Source organism: Oncorhynchus clarkii, chromosome 4 (assembly GCF_045791955.1).
Source record: "Oncorhynchus clarkii lewisi isolate Uvic-CL-2024 chromosome 4, UVic_Ocla_1.0, whole genome shotgun sequence".
Taxonomy (NCBI): Eukaryota; Metazoa; Chordata; class Actinopteri; order Salmoniformes; family Salmonidae; genus Oncorhynchus; species Oncorhynchus clarkii.
In genome coordinates this window covers 409079-427392 of record NC_092150.1, presented here as the reverse complement: position 1 = coordinate 427392, position 18314 = coordinate 409079, and the positions used below count along the sequence as shown (strand labels likewise).

General features: G+C 40.4%; 1 protein-coding gene across 1 annotated transcript in view; it reads left to right on the top strand.

Annotated features, from left to right (window-relative positions):
* Positions 1-17402, top strand: part of LOC139406269 (interactor of little elongator complex ELL subunit 2) — a 44081-nt gene extending 26679 nt beyond the window's left edge. Inside the window, 2 exon segments of the mRNA XM_071148721.1 lie at positions 2551-2803; positions 16875-17402. Coding sequence (XP_071004822.1) covers positions 2551-2803; positions 16875-17057 — 436 coding nt within the window. The 3' untranslated portion in view covers positions 17058-17402.
* Positions 17403-18314: the final 912 nt, after the last annotated feature.

The window sequence follows — 18314 nt, the reverse complement described above, 5'->3', positions numbered from 1 at the left end:
CACACAGTAATACCCCATAATGTCAAAGTGGAATTAGATTTTTAAATTTATTTTTATTTTTACAATTAATAAAAAAATCAAAATAAAGCTGAACTGTCTTAAGTCAATAAGTATTCAACCCTTTTGTTATGGCAAGTCTAAATAAGTTCAGGAGTAAAAATGTACCTCACAATATAATTTAAATGAGGCCTAACTGAATGATGAGGGTGAAGAGGTTGATTACTGCGTACAATAGCTATGGGATCAGCAGTGGCATTCAGATGGACATAAATTAGGTTACTTACATTGTATCTTCCAATGCCCCTGGGATAATGTACAGTGCCTTGCGAAAGTATTCGGCCCCCTTGAACTTTGCGACCTTTTGCCACATTTCAGGCTTCAAACATAAAGATATAAAACTGTATTTTTTTGTGAAGAATCAACAACAAGTGGGACACAATCATGAAGTGGAACGACATTTATTGGATATTTCAAACTTTTTTAACAAATCAAAAACTTAAAAATTGGGCGTGCAAAATTATTCAGCCCCCTGAAGTTAATACTTTGTAGCGCCACCTTTTGCTGCGATTACAGCTGTAAGTCGCTTGGGGTATGTCTCTATCAGTTTTGCACATTGAGAGACTGACATTTTTTCCCATTCCTCCTTGCAAAACAGCTCGAGCTCAGTGAGGTTGGATGGAGAGCATTTGTGAACAGCAGTTTTCAGTTCTTTCCACAGATTCTCGATTGGATTCAGGTCTGGACTTTGACTTGGCCATTCTAACACCTGGATATGTTTATTTTTGAACCATTCCATTGTAGATTTTGCTTTATGTTTTGGATCATTGTCTTGTTGGAAGACAAATCTCCGTCCCAGTCTCAGGTCTTTTGCAGACTCCATCAGGTTTTCTTCCAGAATGGTCCTGTATTTGGCTCCATCCATCTTCCCATCAATTTTAACCATCTTCCCTGTCCCTGCTGAAGAAAAGCAGGCCCAAACCATGATGCTGCCACCACCATGTTTGACAGTGGGGATGGTGTGTTCAGCTGTGTTGCTTTTACGCCAAACATAACGTTTTGCATTGTTGCCAAAAAGTTCAATTTTGGTTTCATCTGACCAGAGCACCTTCTTCCACATGTTTGGTGTGTCTCCCAGGTGGCTTGTGGCAAACTTTAAACAACATTTTTTATGGATATTTTTAAGAAATGGCTTTCTTCTTGCCACTCTTCCATAAAGGCCAGATTTGTGCAATATACGACTGATTGTTGTCCTATGGACAGAGTCTCCCACCTCATCTGTAGATCTCTGCAGTTCATCCAGAGTGATCATGGGCCTCTTGGCTGCATCTCTGATCAGTCTTCTCCTTGTATGAGCTGAAAGTTTAGAGGGACGGCCAGGTCTTGGTAGATTTGCAGTGGTCTGATACTCCTTCCATTTCAATATTATCGCTTGCACAGTGCTCCTTGGGATGTTTAAAGCTTGGGAAATCTTTTTGTATCCAAATCCGGCTTTAAACTTCTTCACAACAGTATCTCGGACCTGCCTGGTGTGTTCCTTGTTCTTCATGATGCTCTCTGCGCTTTTAACGGACCTCTGAGACTATCACAGTGCAGGTGCATTTATACGGAGACTTGATTACACACATGTGGATTGTATTTATCATCATTAGTCATTTAGGTCAACATTGGATCATTCAGAGATCCTCACTGAACTTCTGGAGAGAGTTTGCTGCACTGAAAGTAAAGGGGCTGAATAATTTTGCACACCCAATTTTTCAGTTTTTGATTTGTTAAAAAAGTTTGAAATATCCAATAAATGTCGTTCCACTTCATGATTGTATCCCACTTATGGTTGATTCTTCACAAAAAAATACAGTTTTATATCTTTATGTTTGAAGCCTGAAATGTGTCAAAAGGTCGCAAAGTTCAAGGGGGCCGAATACTTTCGCAAGGCACTGTACATTTGCTGAAGCATTATGACAACTCAGCAACACAATGGTAGGGATTAACTGAGCTGTGCTTGGGTCATTGATAAGTCATTGTCGTAACGCAGAACTATAATGCTGTGAAAGGATCCAGGAACCCAAGTGATTTGTTTGGATCCCAGATCCCAGAAGGTGTCAGAATTGTCAATAAATGTCACACCCACAGAGCTGTAATAGTCTGGTAGTCAGTTATGGAGGGCTGAAAGTCTGCTGAACCGTTCAATACCACGATTTAGGGAGGGCAGAGGGACCGATATTATGGGGCATTTGTGGGTGTCAAGCAGAGACCCAATCAGTTCTTTAAAATACATCTTCAGCTGTTCCGAGCTGCCCTTCATAATGTCTTTGAATCCCACATGAACTATCATGGCCTCACTTTCCTGGTGCTGTTAAAAATGTTTGGGAGCAGCTTATTGATGCCCTGTACTGTAAAGTTTTTGCTTTAGGGACTGAGGCATTTCTCACCATTCAACTGCCCAATACAACGGCCTGAAAAGGGAATGGAGAAATCCTCCCATTCTTACCCCTCACACAATTGTGTCTTTAGGTTATCTGAGGGCCACTATCTGATCTGTGTGTCTAATAGGTTATCTGAGGGTCACTATCTGATTGGTCATAAGGCAGGGGAGCCCTTCGTAACCATCTTCAAGGCGGCGGAGGGGCGGAGGATTGTCCGAGAGGCCTATAACCTGCACCAGACCCATAGCAGCGTGCCCCCTCCCTCTGCCCTCGGCCCTGTACCCTGGGTACCGCTAGACCCCACGCTGGTCCTACCCTTCCACCAGAAACACAGCCGGCCACCCTGTACCTTCCCCCCTCCAGACCTGCAACAACACAAGGTAACCTTAACCCCTAATCTTAACCCCTAACCAGACCTGCAGCAACACAAGGTAATCTTAACCACTAACCAGACCTGCAGCAACACAAGGTAACCTTAACCCTTAATCTTAACCCCTAACCAGACCTGCAGCAACACAAGGTAATCTTAACCCCTAACCAGACCTGCAGCAACACAAGGTAACCTTAACCCTTAATCTTAACCCCTAACCAGACCTGCAGCAACACAAGGTAATCTTAACCCCTAACCAGACCTGCAGCAACACAAGGTAACCTTAACCCTTAATCTTAACCCCTAACCAGACCTGCAGCAATACAATGTAACCTTAACCCCTAATCTTAACCCCTAACCAGACCTGCAGCAACACAAGGTAACCTTAACCCCTAATCTTAACCCCTAACCAGACCTGCAGCAACACAAGGTAATCTTGACCCCTAAACAGACCTGCAGCAACACAAGGTAACCTTAACCCCTAATCTTAACCCCTAACCAGACCTGCAGCAACACAATGTAACCTCAACCCCTAACCAGACCTGCAGCAACACAAGGTAATCTTAACCCCTAAACAGACTTGCAAGCAACACGAGGTAACCTTAACCCCTAATCTTAACCCCCAACCAGACCTGCAGCATAGACAGAAGGTACAACAGATGTGAGAGGGGGAAAAAATGTTACATATCGCAATATTATACCAATACCAAGTATCAATTAATACAAATTAAAAAAACATGTCATCCTATAGCTTAACCCTAACCCCAACCCAAACCCTAACCCTATAGCTTGTTCTCCAGCTTCTTTTTAAATAGTGAGCCAACATGTTTTTGGCACTTATTTCCATGACTGATCAATATGCTCTGTCTCTCTTCAACAGACATATTTTTATTTTATTTTATTGAACCCTTATTTCACCAGGTGAGTTGACTGAGAACACAGTCTCATTTAGAGCAATGACCTGGGGAATAGTTACAGGGGAGAGGAGGAATGAGCAATATGTTTGGAACATCAAATTGCAATAAAATCACAGTAACGAATCAGTATACAAATAGAATCGTCAAAATGGCAACACAGTGCATTCGGAAAGTATTCAGACCCCTTGACTCGTTTCACATTTTGTTACGCTACAGCCTTAGTCTAAGATTGATGAGGGAAAAAACTATTTAATCCAACTACACACAATACCCCATAATGACAAAGCAAAAACAGATTTTTTGAAATTGTTGCAAATAAAAAATGTATAATGTATTACAAATAAAAAACGATCACATTTGCATACAGCACCAGTCAAAAGTTGACACACCTACTCATTCCAGGGTTTTTCCTTTATTTTTACTGTTTTCTACATTGTCGAATAATAGCAAAGACATCAAAACTATGAAGTAACCAAAAAAGTGTTAACTTCACTAGGGTAGGGGGCACCATTTTCACCTCTGTATGAAAAGGGTGCCCAAAGTAAACTGCCTGCTACTCAGGCCCAGAAGCTAGGATATGCATATAATTGGTAGATTTGGATAGACAACAATATTTGAACAGTTTTGTAAACTTTAATGTCTGTGAGTATAACAGAACTGATTTGGCAGGTGAAAACCTGATAAAAATCCATCCAAGAAGTGGGATTTTTTTATGTTTGTAGTTTTCTATTGAATGCCATTACAGTATCCATTGACTTAGGACTCAAATTGCACTTCCTATGGCCTCCATTAGATGTCAACAGTCTTTAGACTGTTTTTATTCTGAAAAATGAGAGAGTAAGACCACTCAATGAGTGGACCCTACAGTGTCCCAGAGATTTTTCATGCGTGCGACCGAGAGAGTGCCTTTCTTGTTTACCTTTTATATTGACGATGTTATTGTCCGGTTGAAATATTATCGATTATTTAGGCTAAAAACAACCTGAGGATTGATTATAAACATCATTTGACATGTTTCTACGAACTTTACGGATACTATTTGGATTTTTCGTCTGCCTGTTGTGACTGTGTTTGAGCCTGTGGATTAGTGAACATAACGTGTTTTTTTTTATATAAAGAGGGACTTTATCAAACAAAACAAACATTTATTGAGTAAATGGGAGTCTTGTGAGTGCAACCATATGAAGATCATCAAAGGTAAGTGATTCATTTTATTGCTATTTCTGACTTGTGTACTTGTCTACTTGGCTGGTAACTGTTTGTAATGATTTGTCTGCTGGGCGCTGTTCTCAGATAATCGCATGGTATGCTTTTGCTGTAAAGCCTTTTTGAAATCTGACACCATGGTTGGATTAACAACAAGTTAATCTTTAAACCGATGTATAACACTTGTATGTTTTATGAATTTTTATAATAAGTACTTCTGTTTTTGAATTTGGCACTCTGCAATTTCACTGGATGTTGGCCAGGTGGGACGCTACCGTCCCACGTCCCCTAGTGAGGTTAACCTGTCTAGGACTGGGGTTCCGTCCCGCAACAGCCAGTGAAAGTGCTGTGCGCCAAATTCAAAACAACAAAAATCTCATAATTACAATACCTCAAGCATACAAGTATTTTACACCATTTTAAAGATACAATTCTCGTTAATCTAGCCACAGTGTCTGATTTCAAAAAGAATTTACAGTGAAAGCACCACAAACCACCAAGCCACAGAAAAACACAGCTATTTTTTCCAGCCAAAGAGAGGAGTCACAAAAAGCAGAAATAGAGATAAAATCAGATGACACTGAAATCTTCATCAGATGACACTTCATGTTACACAATAATAATGTTTGATAAAGTTCATATTTTTTTCAACAAATCTGAGTTTACATTGGCGCGTTACGTTCAGTAGTTCTAAAACATGCAGTGATATTGCAGAGAGCCACATCAATTTACAGAAATACTCATAATAAACATTGATAAAGATACGACTATTATACATGGAACTTTAGATAAACTTCTCCTTAATGCAACCGCTGTGTCAGAGCGTTGCCATGCAATAATCTGAGTACAGCCTTTAGACAACAAAGCAGCCAAAAAGATACCCGCCATATTGAGTAGTCAACATTACTCATATGAGTTCTGTTATACCCAGACATCATTCAAACAGTTTTAGAAACTTCAGAGTGTTTTTTATCCAGTACGAATAATAATATGCATATATTAGCATCTGGGACAGAGTAGGAGGCAGTTCACTCTGGGCACGCTATTCATCCAAAAATGAAAATGCTGCCCCCTATCCCAAAAAGTTAAACAAATCAAATATATTTTAGATTTTTGATTCTTCAAAGTAGTCACCCTTTGCACATTCTTGGCATTCTCTCAACCAGCTTTATGAGTTAGTCACCTGGAATGCATTTCAATTAACAGGTGTGCCTTGTTAAAAGTTCATTTGTGGAATTTCTTTCCTTCATTTGTTTGAGCCAATCAGGTGTTGTACAGAAGATGGCACTATTAAAGACCAAGTCCATATTATGGCAAGAACAGCTCAAATAAGCAAAGGGAAACGACAGTCCATCATTACTTTAAGAACTTTGAGTGCAGTTGCAAAAACCATCAAGTGCTATGATAAAACTGTCTCTCATGAGGACTGCCACAGGAAAGGAAGACCCAGAGTTACCTCTGCTGCAGAGGATAAGTTCATTACAGTTGCCAGCCTCAGAAATTGCAGCCCAAATAAATGCTTCAGAGTTCAAGTAACAAACACATCTCAACATCAACTGTTCAGAGGAGACTGCATGAGTTACTGCAAAGAAACCACTTTGCAGTAAAGGACACCAATAATAAGAAGAGACTTGCTTGGGCCAAGAAACATTAGACCGGTAGAAAACAATCCATTGGTCTGATGAATCCAAATGTCAGATTTTTGGTTCCAACCGCTGTCTCTTTGTGAGACGCAGAGTAGGTGAGCGGATGATCTCTGCATGTGTGGTTCCCACTGTGAGCATGGAAAAGGTGTGGGGGTGCTTTGCTGGTGACACTGTCAGTGATTTATTTAGAAGTCAAGGCACACTTAACCAGCATGGCTACCACAGCATTCTGCAACAATACCATCTCATCTGTTTTGGGTTTAGTGGGGTCATCATTTGTTTTTCAACAGGAAAATAACCCAACACACCTCCAGGCTGTGTAAGGGCTATTTGACCAAGAAGGAGAGTGATTGAGTGCTGCATCAGATGACCTGGCCTCCACAATCACCCGACCTAAACCCAATTGAGATTGTTTGGGATGAGAGTGTTTGTTTGAACCGCAGGATGAAGGAAAAACAGCCAACAAGTGCTCAGCATATGTGGAAACTCCTTCAAGACTGTTGGAAAAGCATTCCAGGTGAAGCTGGTTGAGTGAATGCCGAGAGTGTGCAAAGCTGCCATCAAGGCAAAGGATGGCTAATTTGAAGAATCTAAAATATATATTTTGATTTGTTTAACACATGATGTATGTGTTATTTTATAGTTTTGATGTCTTCACTACTATTATTAGAAAATTGCCAAAGTAAAGGAAACCCCTTGAATGAGTAGGTGTGTCCAAACTTTTGACTGGTACTGTTCAGACCCTTTACTTAGTACTTTGTTGAAGCACCTTTTGGCAGTGATTACAAGTCTTCTTGGGTGTGACGCTACTAGCTTGGCACACCTTTATATGCAGAGTTTTCCCATTCTTCTCTGCAAATCCTCTCAAGCTTTGTCAGGTTGGATGGGGAGCTTCGCTGCACAGCTGTTTTCAGGTCTCTCCAGAGATGTTGGATCCGATCCAGGCTTTTACTGGGCCACTCATGGACATTGATACTTGCCTCGAAGCCACTGCGTTGTCTTGGCTGTGTGCTTAGAGTCATTGTCCAGTTGGAAGATGAACTAGACTAGTCTCCCAATCCCTGCCACTGAAAAACATCCCCACAGAATGATGCAGCCACCACCATGCTTCATGGTGTCAGGTTTCCTACAGACGTGACACTTGACATTCAGTCCAAAGAGTTCAATCTTGGTTTCATTAGACCAGAGAGTCTTTAGGTACCTTTACGGAAAAATCCAAGTGGGCTGTCATGCTCCTTTTACTAAGGAGTGGCTTCCATCTTTCCACTTTAGCATAAAGGCCTGATTGGTGGAGTGCTGCAGAGATTTGGTATTTTATTAGGATCCCCATTAGCTGTTGCAAAAACTAATTAACTAGGAAGTCGGGGCACCTAGGAAAAATATTCAGATTACAAAGTTAACAGTTCCTAAAATAACTTTTCAGATATTTTATCTGATCAATTAGTCTTCGAATTAATTAATTATTTACTGTTAGTCTCATTCCAAACGTCGTAAATTGTTGGTTATCTGCACAAACCCAGTCTTCACTATGAGTCATCCATACATCAATTGTCTTAAATCATTTATTTATTACTAAGTAATTCACAGAAATGCATAAACAAACAAACATGATAAATATGGTTACATGAAATGATAGGAGAATGTGCCCTAGTGGCTGAACCGGCATGGTGGCTTGTTAGACAAGAGGGGGAGTGGGGGTCGACTAAAGTCACTACAGTTAATGATTATAACAATTGAAATGCTAACCCTTTACACATGAACGCTCGCTCATTCGGGAACAATTGCAATCAATATATATATTTACGCTCAGTGTGTCGTCTTGATCGCTGGTGAAAAGTTTGTGTCTTTGGTAGAATTGTCCGTCTCTCTACCTCCCTCTCTCTCTCGATTGTGGTTAGAGGGGATAGTTCAAAGTGACATTCATTCATTTGTTATAGAATGGATGTTTCGGCAGTTGTCGTTCTTCGCGTTCAATTATACCGAATTCCTAGCTGCAGACTAGTAATCAATATCAAAGACTTGTTCTTATTCTGTCATTATCGATAGTCTAAGAGTTTAACCACGTGGTATGGTTAAAAGATTCAGGTCTACAACCTTTGTCCTCCTAATGGAGAAAAACATGGTCTGCAACCTTTAGCCATCTCGTAATTGAGGTAAGCTTAGTCTGGTGATAATTTCTCAAAGTTGGGTTTTATTCAGAATGGCAGAAAAGGGCTGTCCCAGGATGTCTGACCCTAACTGGGCTCAGGGGCGGTCCTCTGATTTAGTTCAAATCCAATTCCCTTTTTGAGTTTTCCTTCATTAAACAGTCCAAAATCACATTGTAAAATTGTGTGAACAGTATCATACTCACTCATTCATCTTATACAACAATTAGATGTAAACCTTTATATCTGGGGCTATTATATAAACAGCGTTATGGTAATGTGGCCACACCGTCTCCCATGAGCTTTCTCAAGTTTTGAAAAACGGACCAGTTCGTAGCTGGATTCTTCGCCGATCTTTTATACTTTCTCCAGAACGTGAAATTTGTTCGTACCTCAAGTTCTGTGAGGTGGAAGGATTTCCTTTGTTCTCCATGAAAAACGACTCTCTATAACTGTGTGTCCATGAGGTCTTCTCAGGAATTTATGACCTCTGACCACAGCAGCCTAGTTGAAGGAGGCAAGGGGGAGGCAGGGAGAGGGGGATGGGCTTGCTATACCCAAAGAGGCCAACGTCATGACACATAATACAGAATGACATAAAAAAAAACTCCTTTGCACCCCAGTATCTCTACTTGCACATTCATCTTCTGCACATCTATCACTCCAGTGTTTAAATTGCTAAATTGTAATTATTTCGCCACTATGGCCTATTTATTGCCTTACCTCCTTTGCACACACTGTACATAGACTTAAAAAAAAAATTATATTGCGTTATTGACTGTGTGTTTGTTTATTCCATGTGTAACTCTGTGTTGTTGTTTGTGTCGCACTGCTTTGCTTTATCTTGGCCAGGTCACAGTTGTAAATGAGAACTTGTTCTCAACTAGCCTACCTGGTGAAATAAATAAATAAATAATACAGAACATCATTAGACAAGAACAGAACTACATACATTTTTTAAAAGGCAAAAGTAGCCTTCATATCAATACATACACACAAACTATCTAGTTCAAACAGGGGAGAGGTGTTGTGCCGCGAGGTGTTGCTTTATCTGTTTTTTGAAACCAGGTTCGCTGTTTATTTGAGATGAAAGGAAGTTCCATGCAATAAGGGCTAGATACAGTGGCTTGCGAAAGTATTCACCCCTTGGTATTTTTCCTATTTTGTTGCCTTACAATCTGGAATTAAAATAGATTTTGGGGGGGATTGTATCATTTGATTTACACAACATGCCTACCACTTTGAAGATGCTAAATATTTTTTATTGTGAAACAAACAAGAAATAAGACAAAAAAATGAAAAACTTGAGTGTGCATAACTATTCACCCCCCAAAGTCAATACTTTGTACCTTTTGCAGCAATTACAATTAACAGTTAAAACAGTTTGAAATATCCAATAAATGTCGTTCCACTTCATGATTGTGTCCCACTTGTTGATTCTTCACAAAAAAATACAGTTTTATATCTTTATGTTTGAAGCCTGAAATGTGGCAAAAGGTCGCAAAGTTCAAGGGGGCCGAATACTTTCGCAAGGCACTGTATACTGAGATCATGTGACACTTAGATAGCATACAGGTGGACTTTATTTAACTAATTATGTGACTTCTGAAGGTAATTGGTTGCACCAGATATTTAGATATTATTTAGGGGCTTCAAAGCAAAGGGGGTGAATACATATGCACCACTTTTTCATTTTTTATTTTTTATAATTTTTTATATTATTATTATTTATTTTTTCATTTCACTTCACCAATTTTGACTATTTTGTGTATGTCCATTTAAATTAAATACATTTATATTACAAGTTGTAATACCACAAAATAGGAAACATGCCAAGGGGGATGAATATTTTTGCAAGGCATTGTATGTAATACTGTACGTTTTCTTGAATTTGTTCTGGATTTGGGGACTGTGAAAAGACGCCTGGTGGCATGTCTGGTGGGGTAAGTGTGTGTGTCAGAGCTGTGTGTAAGTTGACTGTGAACAATTTGGGATTTTCAACACATTGTTTTTCTTATAAAAACAAGAAGTGATGCAGTCAGTCTCTCCTCAACTCTTATCCAAGAGAGACTGGCAGCATAGTATTTACATCAGCCCTCTGATTACAATGAGAGTAGAACGTACCACTTTGTTCTGGGCCAACTGCAGTTTAATTAGGTCTTTCCTCAACTCTCAGCCAAGAGAGACTGGCAGCATAGTATTTACATCAGCCCTCTGATTACAATGAGAGTAGAACGTACCACTCTGTTCTGGGCCAACTGCAGTTTAATTAGGTCTTTCCTTGCAGCACTGGACCACACGACCGGACCACAATCAAGATGAGATAAAACTAGAGCCTGCAGAACTTGCTTTTTGGAGTGTGGTGTCAAAAAAGCAGAGCATCTCTTTATTGCGGCCAAACCTCTCCCCATCTTTACAAACATTGATTCTATATGTTTTGACTATGACAGTTTACAATCTAAGGTAACGCCAAGTGATTTAGTCTCAACTTGTTCAACAGCCACACCATTCATTACTAGATTCAGCTGAGGTCTAGAACTTAAGGAATGATTTGTACCAAATACAATGCTCTTAGTTTTAGAGATGTTCAGGACCAGTTTATTACTGGCCACCCATTCTAAAAACCGACTGCAACTCTTTAAGGGTTTCAGTGACTTCATTAGTTGTCCTTCTGTTTCTACAACCTGGAGTCCATCTGTGGTAAATTCAATTGATTGGACATGATTTGGAAAGGCATGCACCTGTCTATATAAGGTCCCACAGTTGACAGTGCATGTAAGAGCAAAAACCAAGCCATGGGGTCGAAGGAGTTGTCCGTAGAGCTCTGAGACAGAATTGTGTTGAGGCACAGATCTGGGAAGGGCACCAACAGTCTGCAGCATTGAAGGTCCCCAAGAACACAATGGCCTTCATTTGGAACCACCAAGACTCTTCCTTGAGCTGGCCGCCTGGCCAAACTGAGCAATCGGGGGAGAAGGGCCTTGGTCAGAGAGGTGACCAAGAATCCGATGGTCACTCTGAGAGCTCCAGAGTTGTTCTGTGGTGATGGGAATACCTTCCAGAAGGAAAATCATCTCTGCAGCACTCCACCAATCAGGCCTTTATGGTAGAGTGGCCAGATGGAAGCCACTCCTCAGTAAAAGGCACATGAAGGCCCGCTTAGAGTTTGCCAAAAGACACCTAAAGACTCTCAGAACATGAGAAACAAGATTTTCTTGTCTGATAAAACCAAAGTTGAACTCTTTGGCCTGAATGTCAAGCATCACGTCTGAAGGAAACCTGGCATCATCATCATACTGTAGGGATGTTTTTCAGCGGCAGGGACTGGGAGACTAATCAGGATCAAGGGAAAGATGAACAGAGCAAAGTACAGAGAGATCCTTGATGAAAACCTGCTCCAGAGCACTCAGGATGTCAGACTGGGGCAAAGGTTCCCCTTCCAACAGGACAAAACCCTAATCACACAGCCAAGACAACGCAGGAGTGGCTTCGGGACAAGTCTCTGAATGTCCTTGAGTGGCCCAACCAGAGCACAGACTGGAACCCGATCAAATAACATTTTATTGGTCACATACACATGGTTAGCAGATGTTATTGCGAATGTTGCGGAATGCTTGTATCAACCATCTCTTAAGAGACCTGAAAATAGCTGTACAGCGACGCTCCCAACACAACCTGACAGACCTTAAAAAGATCTGCAGAGAAGAATGGGAGAAACTTCCCAAATACAGGTGTGCCAAGCTTGTAGCGTCATACCCAAGAAGACTTGAGTACCAGTCAAAAGTTTAGCGTCATACCTGTATGCTGGAAAACACTTGGTTTGTTATTTTTGATTCAAACAAACTTTTCATTAAATACGAATACCGAACTTGTTTTTGCAACGCGGTTAGGTTTTAACAGCACCGCTATTTCTTGTCCCGGAATCCTGCCTGACAGGTTGAAGCCTGCTTAAAAGCTAAGCTACTAGCCATCAAGCTAAGGAAGTTGGTACCAGATGAGTTTTGCAATGGAGCCATCTTTGTCTGGGGAAAGAAATGAATTGTTCCAGCGCTGTCGGCACTACGCTTTGTTTCGGGACAAACTGTATCCCTCCATGTTCCAATGCAGCAATTGTTTGCTTGCTGAGGATTATTGGCTTGAGGTGGCTTCCTTGATCACGCAGGTCGCCAGCCTACTTAAGAAACTGGGAAAAAAACGCAGAGGTGATGTTAACATTTTCTACGCCGGTGGCTGGACGGCATTGTTGGATGCATCTCCGCCTTGCCGTTAACAGAATGGCCTGTGTTGCCCGGAGGTCCCCCATCTGATAGCGGAGTCAATGAAGTACAGCAAGAGGAGCAAGGCAATCAACGATGATCTCATGTCATGAGTCGTGTAAGACAAAGACATAGGAATCCCGCAACGCAGTCTACACTCCCAACGAGAGGCCCGGAGCGGATACAAACAACTAATAGTTTCGCCATCCTGGAGCTTGATCTTCCTGCATCTTCGTCGCTGGGGCTACCTGTGTCTGTGGTCGCAGTGCCTACTACTACGATTTCGAATTCATCATCGGCAACCTTCCGTCCCTGCTCTGGATCGAGCGGGACTTCTCCATCTGTGGGAGGCCTGCGCCCAGGGAGCAACGGACTCAGGTTATTCTGCCTCTCGCTCGTCTATAAAGGGTTCTCTGGGAGTGGGCGGATTTCCCCGTCCTTTAAGCCATCTGATTCTGGGCAGCTCCATGGTAAGACGTGACCGTTCCTGGTGCAAAAACAATGTCCTATCCCGGAGCTTGAGTAAATTACATTACTAAGATGCTCCCAAATGTACTACGTCAGGACATGGAAATCCATTCTATCATAGTCCATGAGGGTTTTAATGACATTATGAAGGGCAGTTCTGAACAGTTGAAACTGTATTTTAAAGAGGTGATTGACTCTCTGCTAGACACTAACAAAAGACCCATCATATCTGGCCCTGTGCCCTCTCTGAATCGAGGCATTGAACGCTTTAGCAGGATTCCATCTCTTCACAACTGGCTACTTGATTATTGCAGCTCAATGGGTGCAACTTTTGTTGACAATTTCGATACCTTTTGGAAACATAACAGGTTTTATAAGGAGGATGGGATCCACCCAAATCATTTTGGTTCCTGGATCCTTTCACAGCATTATAAGGCTGTGTTGAGACAATGACTTATCAATGACTCAAGCCCAGCTCAGTTGATCCCTACCATTGTAACACAGAGTTATCAATGCTTTAGCAAATGTACATTACACCAGGGGTGTTGGTAGACACAGTGTATGTATCTCTAACTGCCCTGAATATCTCTGCTGATCCTACAGCTATGCTGTAATCATGTGCCTGATCATGTGATCTTGCAGTTTGTATTCAGAACCACATTCCTGTAAAGCTTAGAGACGATCTAATGTTAAATACTGTTGAAGTAATATGGCTACAGGTTCATCTGCCTCACCTAAAGCCCATTCTGATGGGAAGCTGCTATAGACCACCAAGTGCTTACAGTCAGTATCTGGATAACATGTGAAATGCTTGAAAATGTATGTGATATCAACAGAGGTATATTTTCTGGGTGATTTTAAATATTGACTGGCATTCATCAAGCTGCCCTCACAAGAAAAACGTGAAACTGTAACCAGCACCTGTAATCAGTCAACCTACCAGGGTAGTTAAACAGCACAGGAATTAAATGTATTGATCACATCTTTACTAATGCTGCAGAAATTTGCTTGAAAGCAGTATACAGATCCATCGGATGTAGTGATCATAATATAGTAACCATATCTTGAAAAACAACATTTAAGGCTGGATCAAATATAGTGTATATTTGTGTATATATATATATATATATATATATATATATATATATATATATATATATATATATATATATATATATATTAGTGTAATATAAGAAGTTTTGTGGTGATTCCTGTTGTTGATGTGAAGAATGCATTGGTCCATGGTGTGTAATGAGGAGCAAACAGATGCTGCACTGGACACATTTATGTAATTGCTTATTCCAGTTACTAATAAGCATGCAAGAAAATGACTGTAAAAACTGTTAAATTCCTGTGGATTGAGGAGGATTTGAAAAATTGTATGGAGAGGGATGAGGCAAAATGAATGGCAAATAAGTCTGCACAACCGATTGGCAAAATTAATGCAAATTGAGAAATCACGTGACTAAACTGAATGAAAATAAGAAACTACACTATGAAAGAAAGAAAGTATATGAAGAATGACAGTAAAAAGCTTTGGAGCACCTTAAATGGCATCTTGTTCTTCATGATGCTCTCTGCGCTTTTAACGGACCTCTGAGACTATCACAGTGCAGGTGCATTTATACGGAGACTTGATTACACACAGGTGGATTGTATTTATCATCATTAGTCATTTAGGTCAACATTGGATCATTCAGAGATCCTCACTGAACTTCTGGAGAGAGTTTGCTGCACTGAAAGTAAAGGGGCTGAATAATTTTGCACGCCCAATTTTTCAGTTTTTGATTTGTTAAAAAAGTTTGAAATATCCAATAAATGTCGTTCCACTTCATGATTGTGTCCCACTTGTTGTTGATTCTTCACAAAAAAATACAGTTTTATATCTATGTTTGAAGCCTGAAATGTGGCAAAAGGTCGCAAAGTTCAAGGGGGCCGAATACTTTCGCAAGGCACTGTATGTGGTGGAGTAGGGGCCTGAGGGCACACCGTGTGTTGTGACATCTGTGAATGTATTTTAATGTTTTTTAAATGGTATAACTGCCTTCATTTTGCGGGAAGAGAAGCTGCTGGCTTGATGAGGATCCATAATAAATACAAATACCCAAGACTCAAGGCTGTAATCGCTGCCAAAGGTGCTTCAACAAAGTACTGAGTAAAGAGTCTGAATACTTATGTAAATGTAATATTACATTTTTTAATTTTTTTTTAATACATTTGCAAACATTTCTAAATACCTGTTTTTGCTTTGTCATTAGGGGGTATTGTGATGTCATTAGGGGGTATTGTGATGTCATTAGGGGGTATTGTGATGTCATTAGAGGGTATTGTGTGTAGATTGTGGGGGGGGGGACAATTTAATCCATTGTAGAATAAGGCTGTAACGTAACAAAATGTGGAAAAAGTCAAGGGCTCTGAATACTATACTTTTACTTTTGTTACTAGCTTTTGAAATATTAATGGGGAAAATATATATGTTTCCTGGTTGCTAAAATTTGAATAGTTCGCCTACTTTCAGTTTGTGACAGCAAGCAAGTATAGTGTAGAGAATGTTTGTTCAAAAAAATGTAGGGGGTGGATCAACTTTAACATTGCATATAGATTGTGGCTTCCATCACTGTAATTGTCTGCATTTCCAATCCCCTTAAAATATATATTATGAATAATTTCCTTTATTATTTTCCCCTAACCGTACCATTTAGTAAACTAATGGACAACAACTCTTAGGCTTCTACTTCCAGCTTATACATACTATGTATACACAGTATATTTTACAATAGTTATCGTTTGTTTGTAGTCCCATCCTTCAGCTACCCTCAACACCTCCCAGTTTTTATTTCTATTTGTCATATTTTTCAACTCTGCTGTGATGTTTCACACAAGTTCTGAACCTTTCTATTCTCGTAGTTTCTACAGATTGTAAATTTAAAACATTTTTTTGCTTAGAGTGAAATTGACTGACTTTTTTAGATTACCCAGCAGTACTATCTGCAGAGCTAGCTCCAGGTAAATGTTTCAATTCTTCTGTCATTCCTGGACCTTCGACCAAAAGCCGAAAATAAAATACGGAAAAACAAAACTTAAGAACGAGTGCATTGAAATAGCGCACATAGAACAGATCAACCCATTCTTAGACTCCCTTTCAATAAGAATATCAGAACTATTACTGACATTTCTGTGAATTTGGTCAGGTCGCCCAAAAAGTTGCTTTAATAAGTAGCTGTAGAACTCAACAGCAGGAAGGGTATCATCATGGTGGAAAGATGGAATCTGAAACATTCTATTCACCCTCAGAGTTTTCTGTTGTGCTGCTACAGGCCTTCAGGGTAACACCCTCTAACACACCCTAACATGTCTGTCATAACACACCCCTCTCATACAGCTAGTCTGCCCCCAGCAGCTCCCATAGCAGTTACTCTCTCCTCTCTCCTGTCCTCCCAGGCAAGGAAGGGCGGGGCTGGAGAACCAGGGACGCCAAAACCAAGTAAGGGGAAGGTAGGGCCAGCTAACCCCGCCTCCAGCCGGGGAGCGAAGAAGAAGAAGAATAAAGGGAAGAGAACACAGAGGCGAGACAAGTGGATGAAGAGGCAGATCCAACGCTCTATCCAGCAGAACAGCCCTTAGGACCACCTACAGAACCATCTATAAATCAAATGTTATTGGTCGCATACACATGTTTAGTAGATGTTATTGTGGCTGTAGCGAAATGCTTGTGTTTCTAGCTCCAACAGTGCAGTAATATTTAACAAATAATATTTAACAATTTCACAAGTGTTAGATATGCATGTATAGAACCATTATAGCATGGCGCTTGCAATGCCAGGTGTGTGGGTTCGATTGTCATGAGGGACCAGTACGAAAATGTATGCTCTGGATGAAAGCGTCTGCTAAAATCTTGAGTGGGTTGGTGTACTTATTGTATTATTCAGATTAAAGAGTATAATAGTCACATGTACAGGGTTGCAGGTGTTATTACATTGTAATAGTCACATGTACAGGGTTGCAGGTGTTATTACAGGGTACAGTGTTTAATAGTCACATGTACAGGGTTTAATAGTCACATGTACAGGGTTGCAGGTGTTATTACATTGTAATAGTCACATGTACAGGGTTGCAGGTGTTATTACAGTGTTTAATAGTCACATGTACAGGGTTTAATAGTCACATGTACAGGGTTGCAGGTGTTATTACATTGTAATAGTCACATGTACAGGGTTACAGGTGTTATTACAGGGTACAGTGTGTAATAGTCACATGTACAGGGTTGCAGGTGTTATTACAGGGTACAGTGTTTAATAGTCACATGTACAGGGTTGCAGGTGTTATTACAGGGTTTAATAGTCACATGTACAGGGTTACAGGTGTTATTACAGGGTTTAATAGTCACATGTACAGGGTTACAGGTGTTATTACAGGGTTTAATAGTCACATGTACAGGGTTGCAGGTGTTATTACAGGGTACAGTGTTTAATAGTCACATGTACAGGGTTACAGGTGTTATTACAGGGTACAGTGTTTAATAGTCACATGTACAGGGTTGCAGGTGTTATTACAGGGTACAGTGTTTAATAGTCACATGTACAGGGTTACAGGTGTTATTACAGTGTAATAGTCACATGTACAGGGTAGCAGGTGTGATTACAGTGTTTAATAGTCACATGTACAGGGTTGTAGGTGTTATTACAGGGTTTAATAGTCACATGTACAGGGTTGCAGGTGTTATTACAGGGTACAGTGTTTAATAGTCACATGTACAGGGTTACAGGTGTTATTACAGGGTTTAATAGTCACATGTACAGGGTAGCAGGTGTTATTACAGTGTTTAATAGTCACATGTACAGGGTTACAGGTGTTATTACAGTGTTTAATAGTCACATGTAC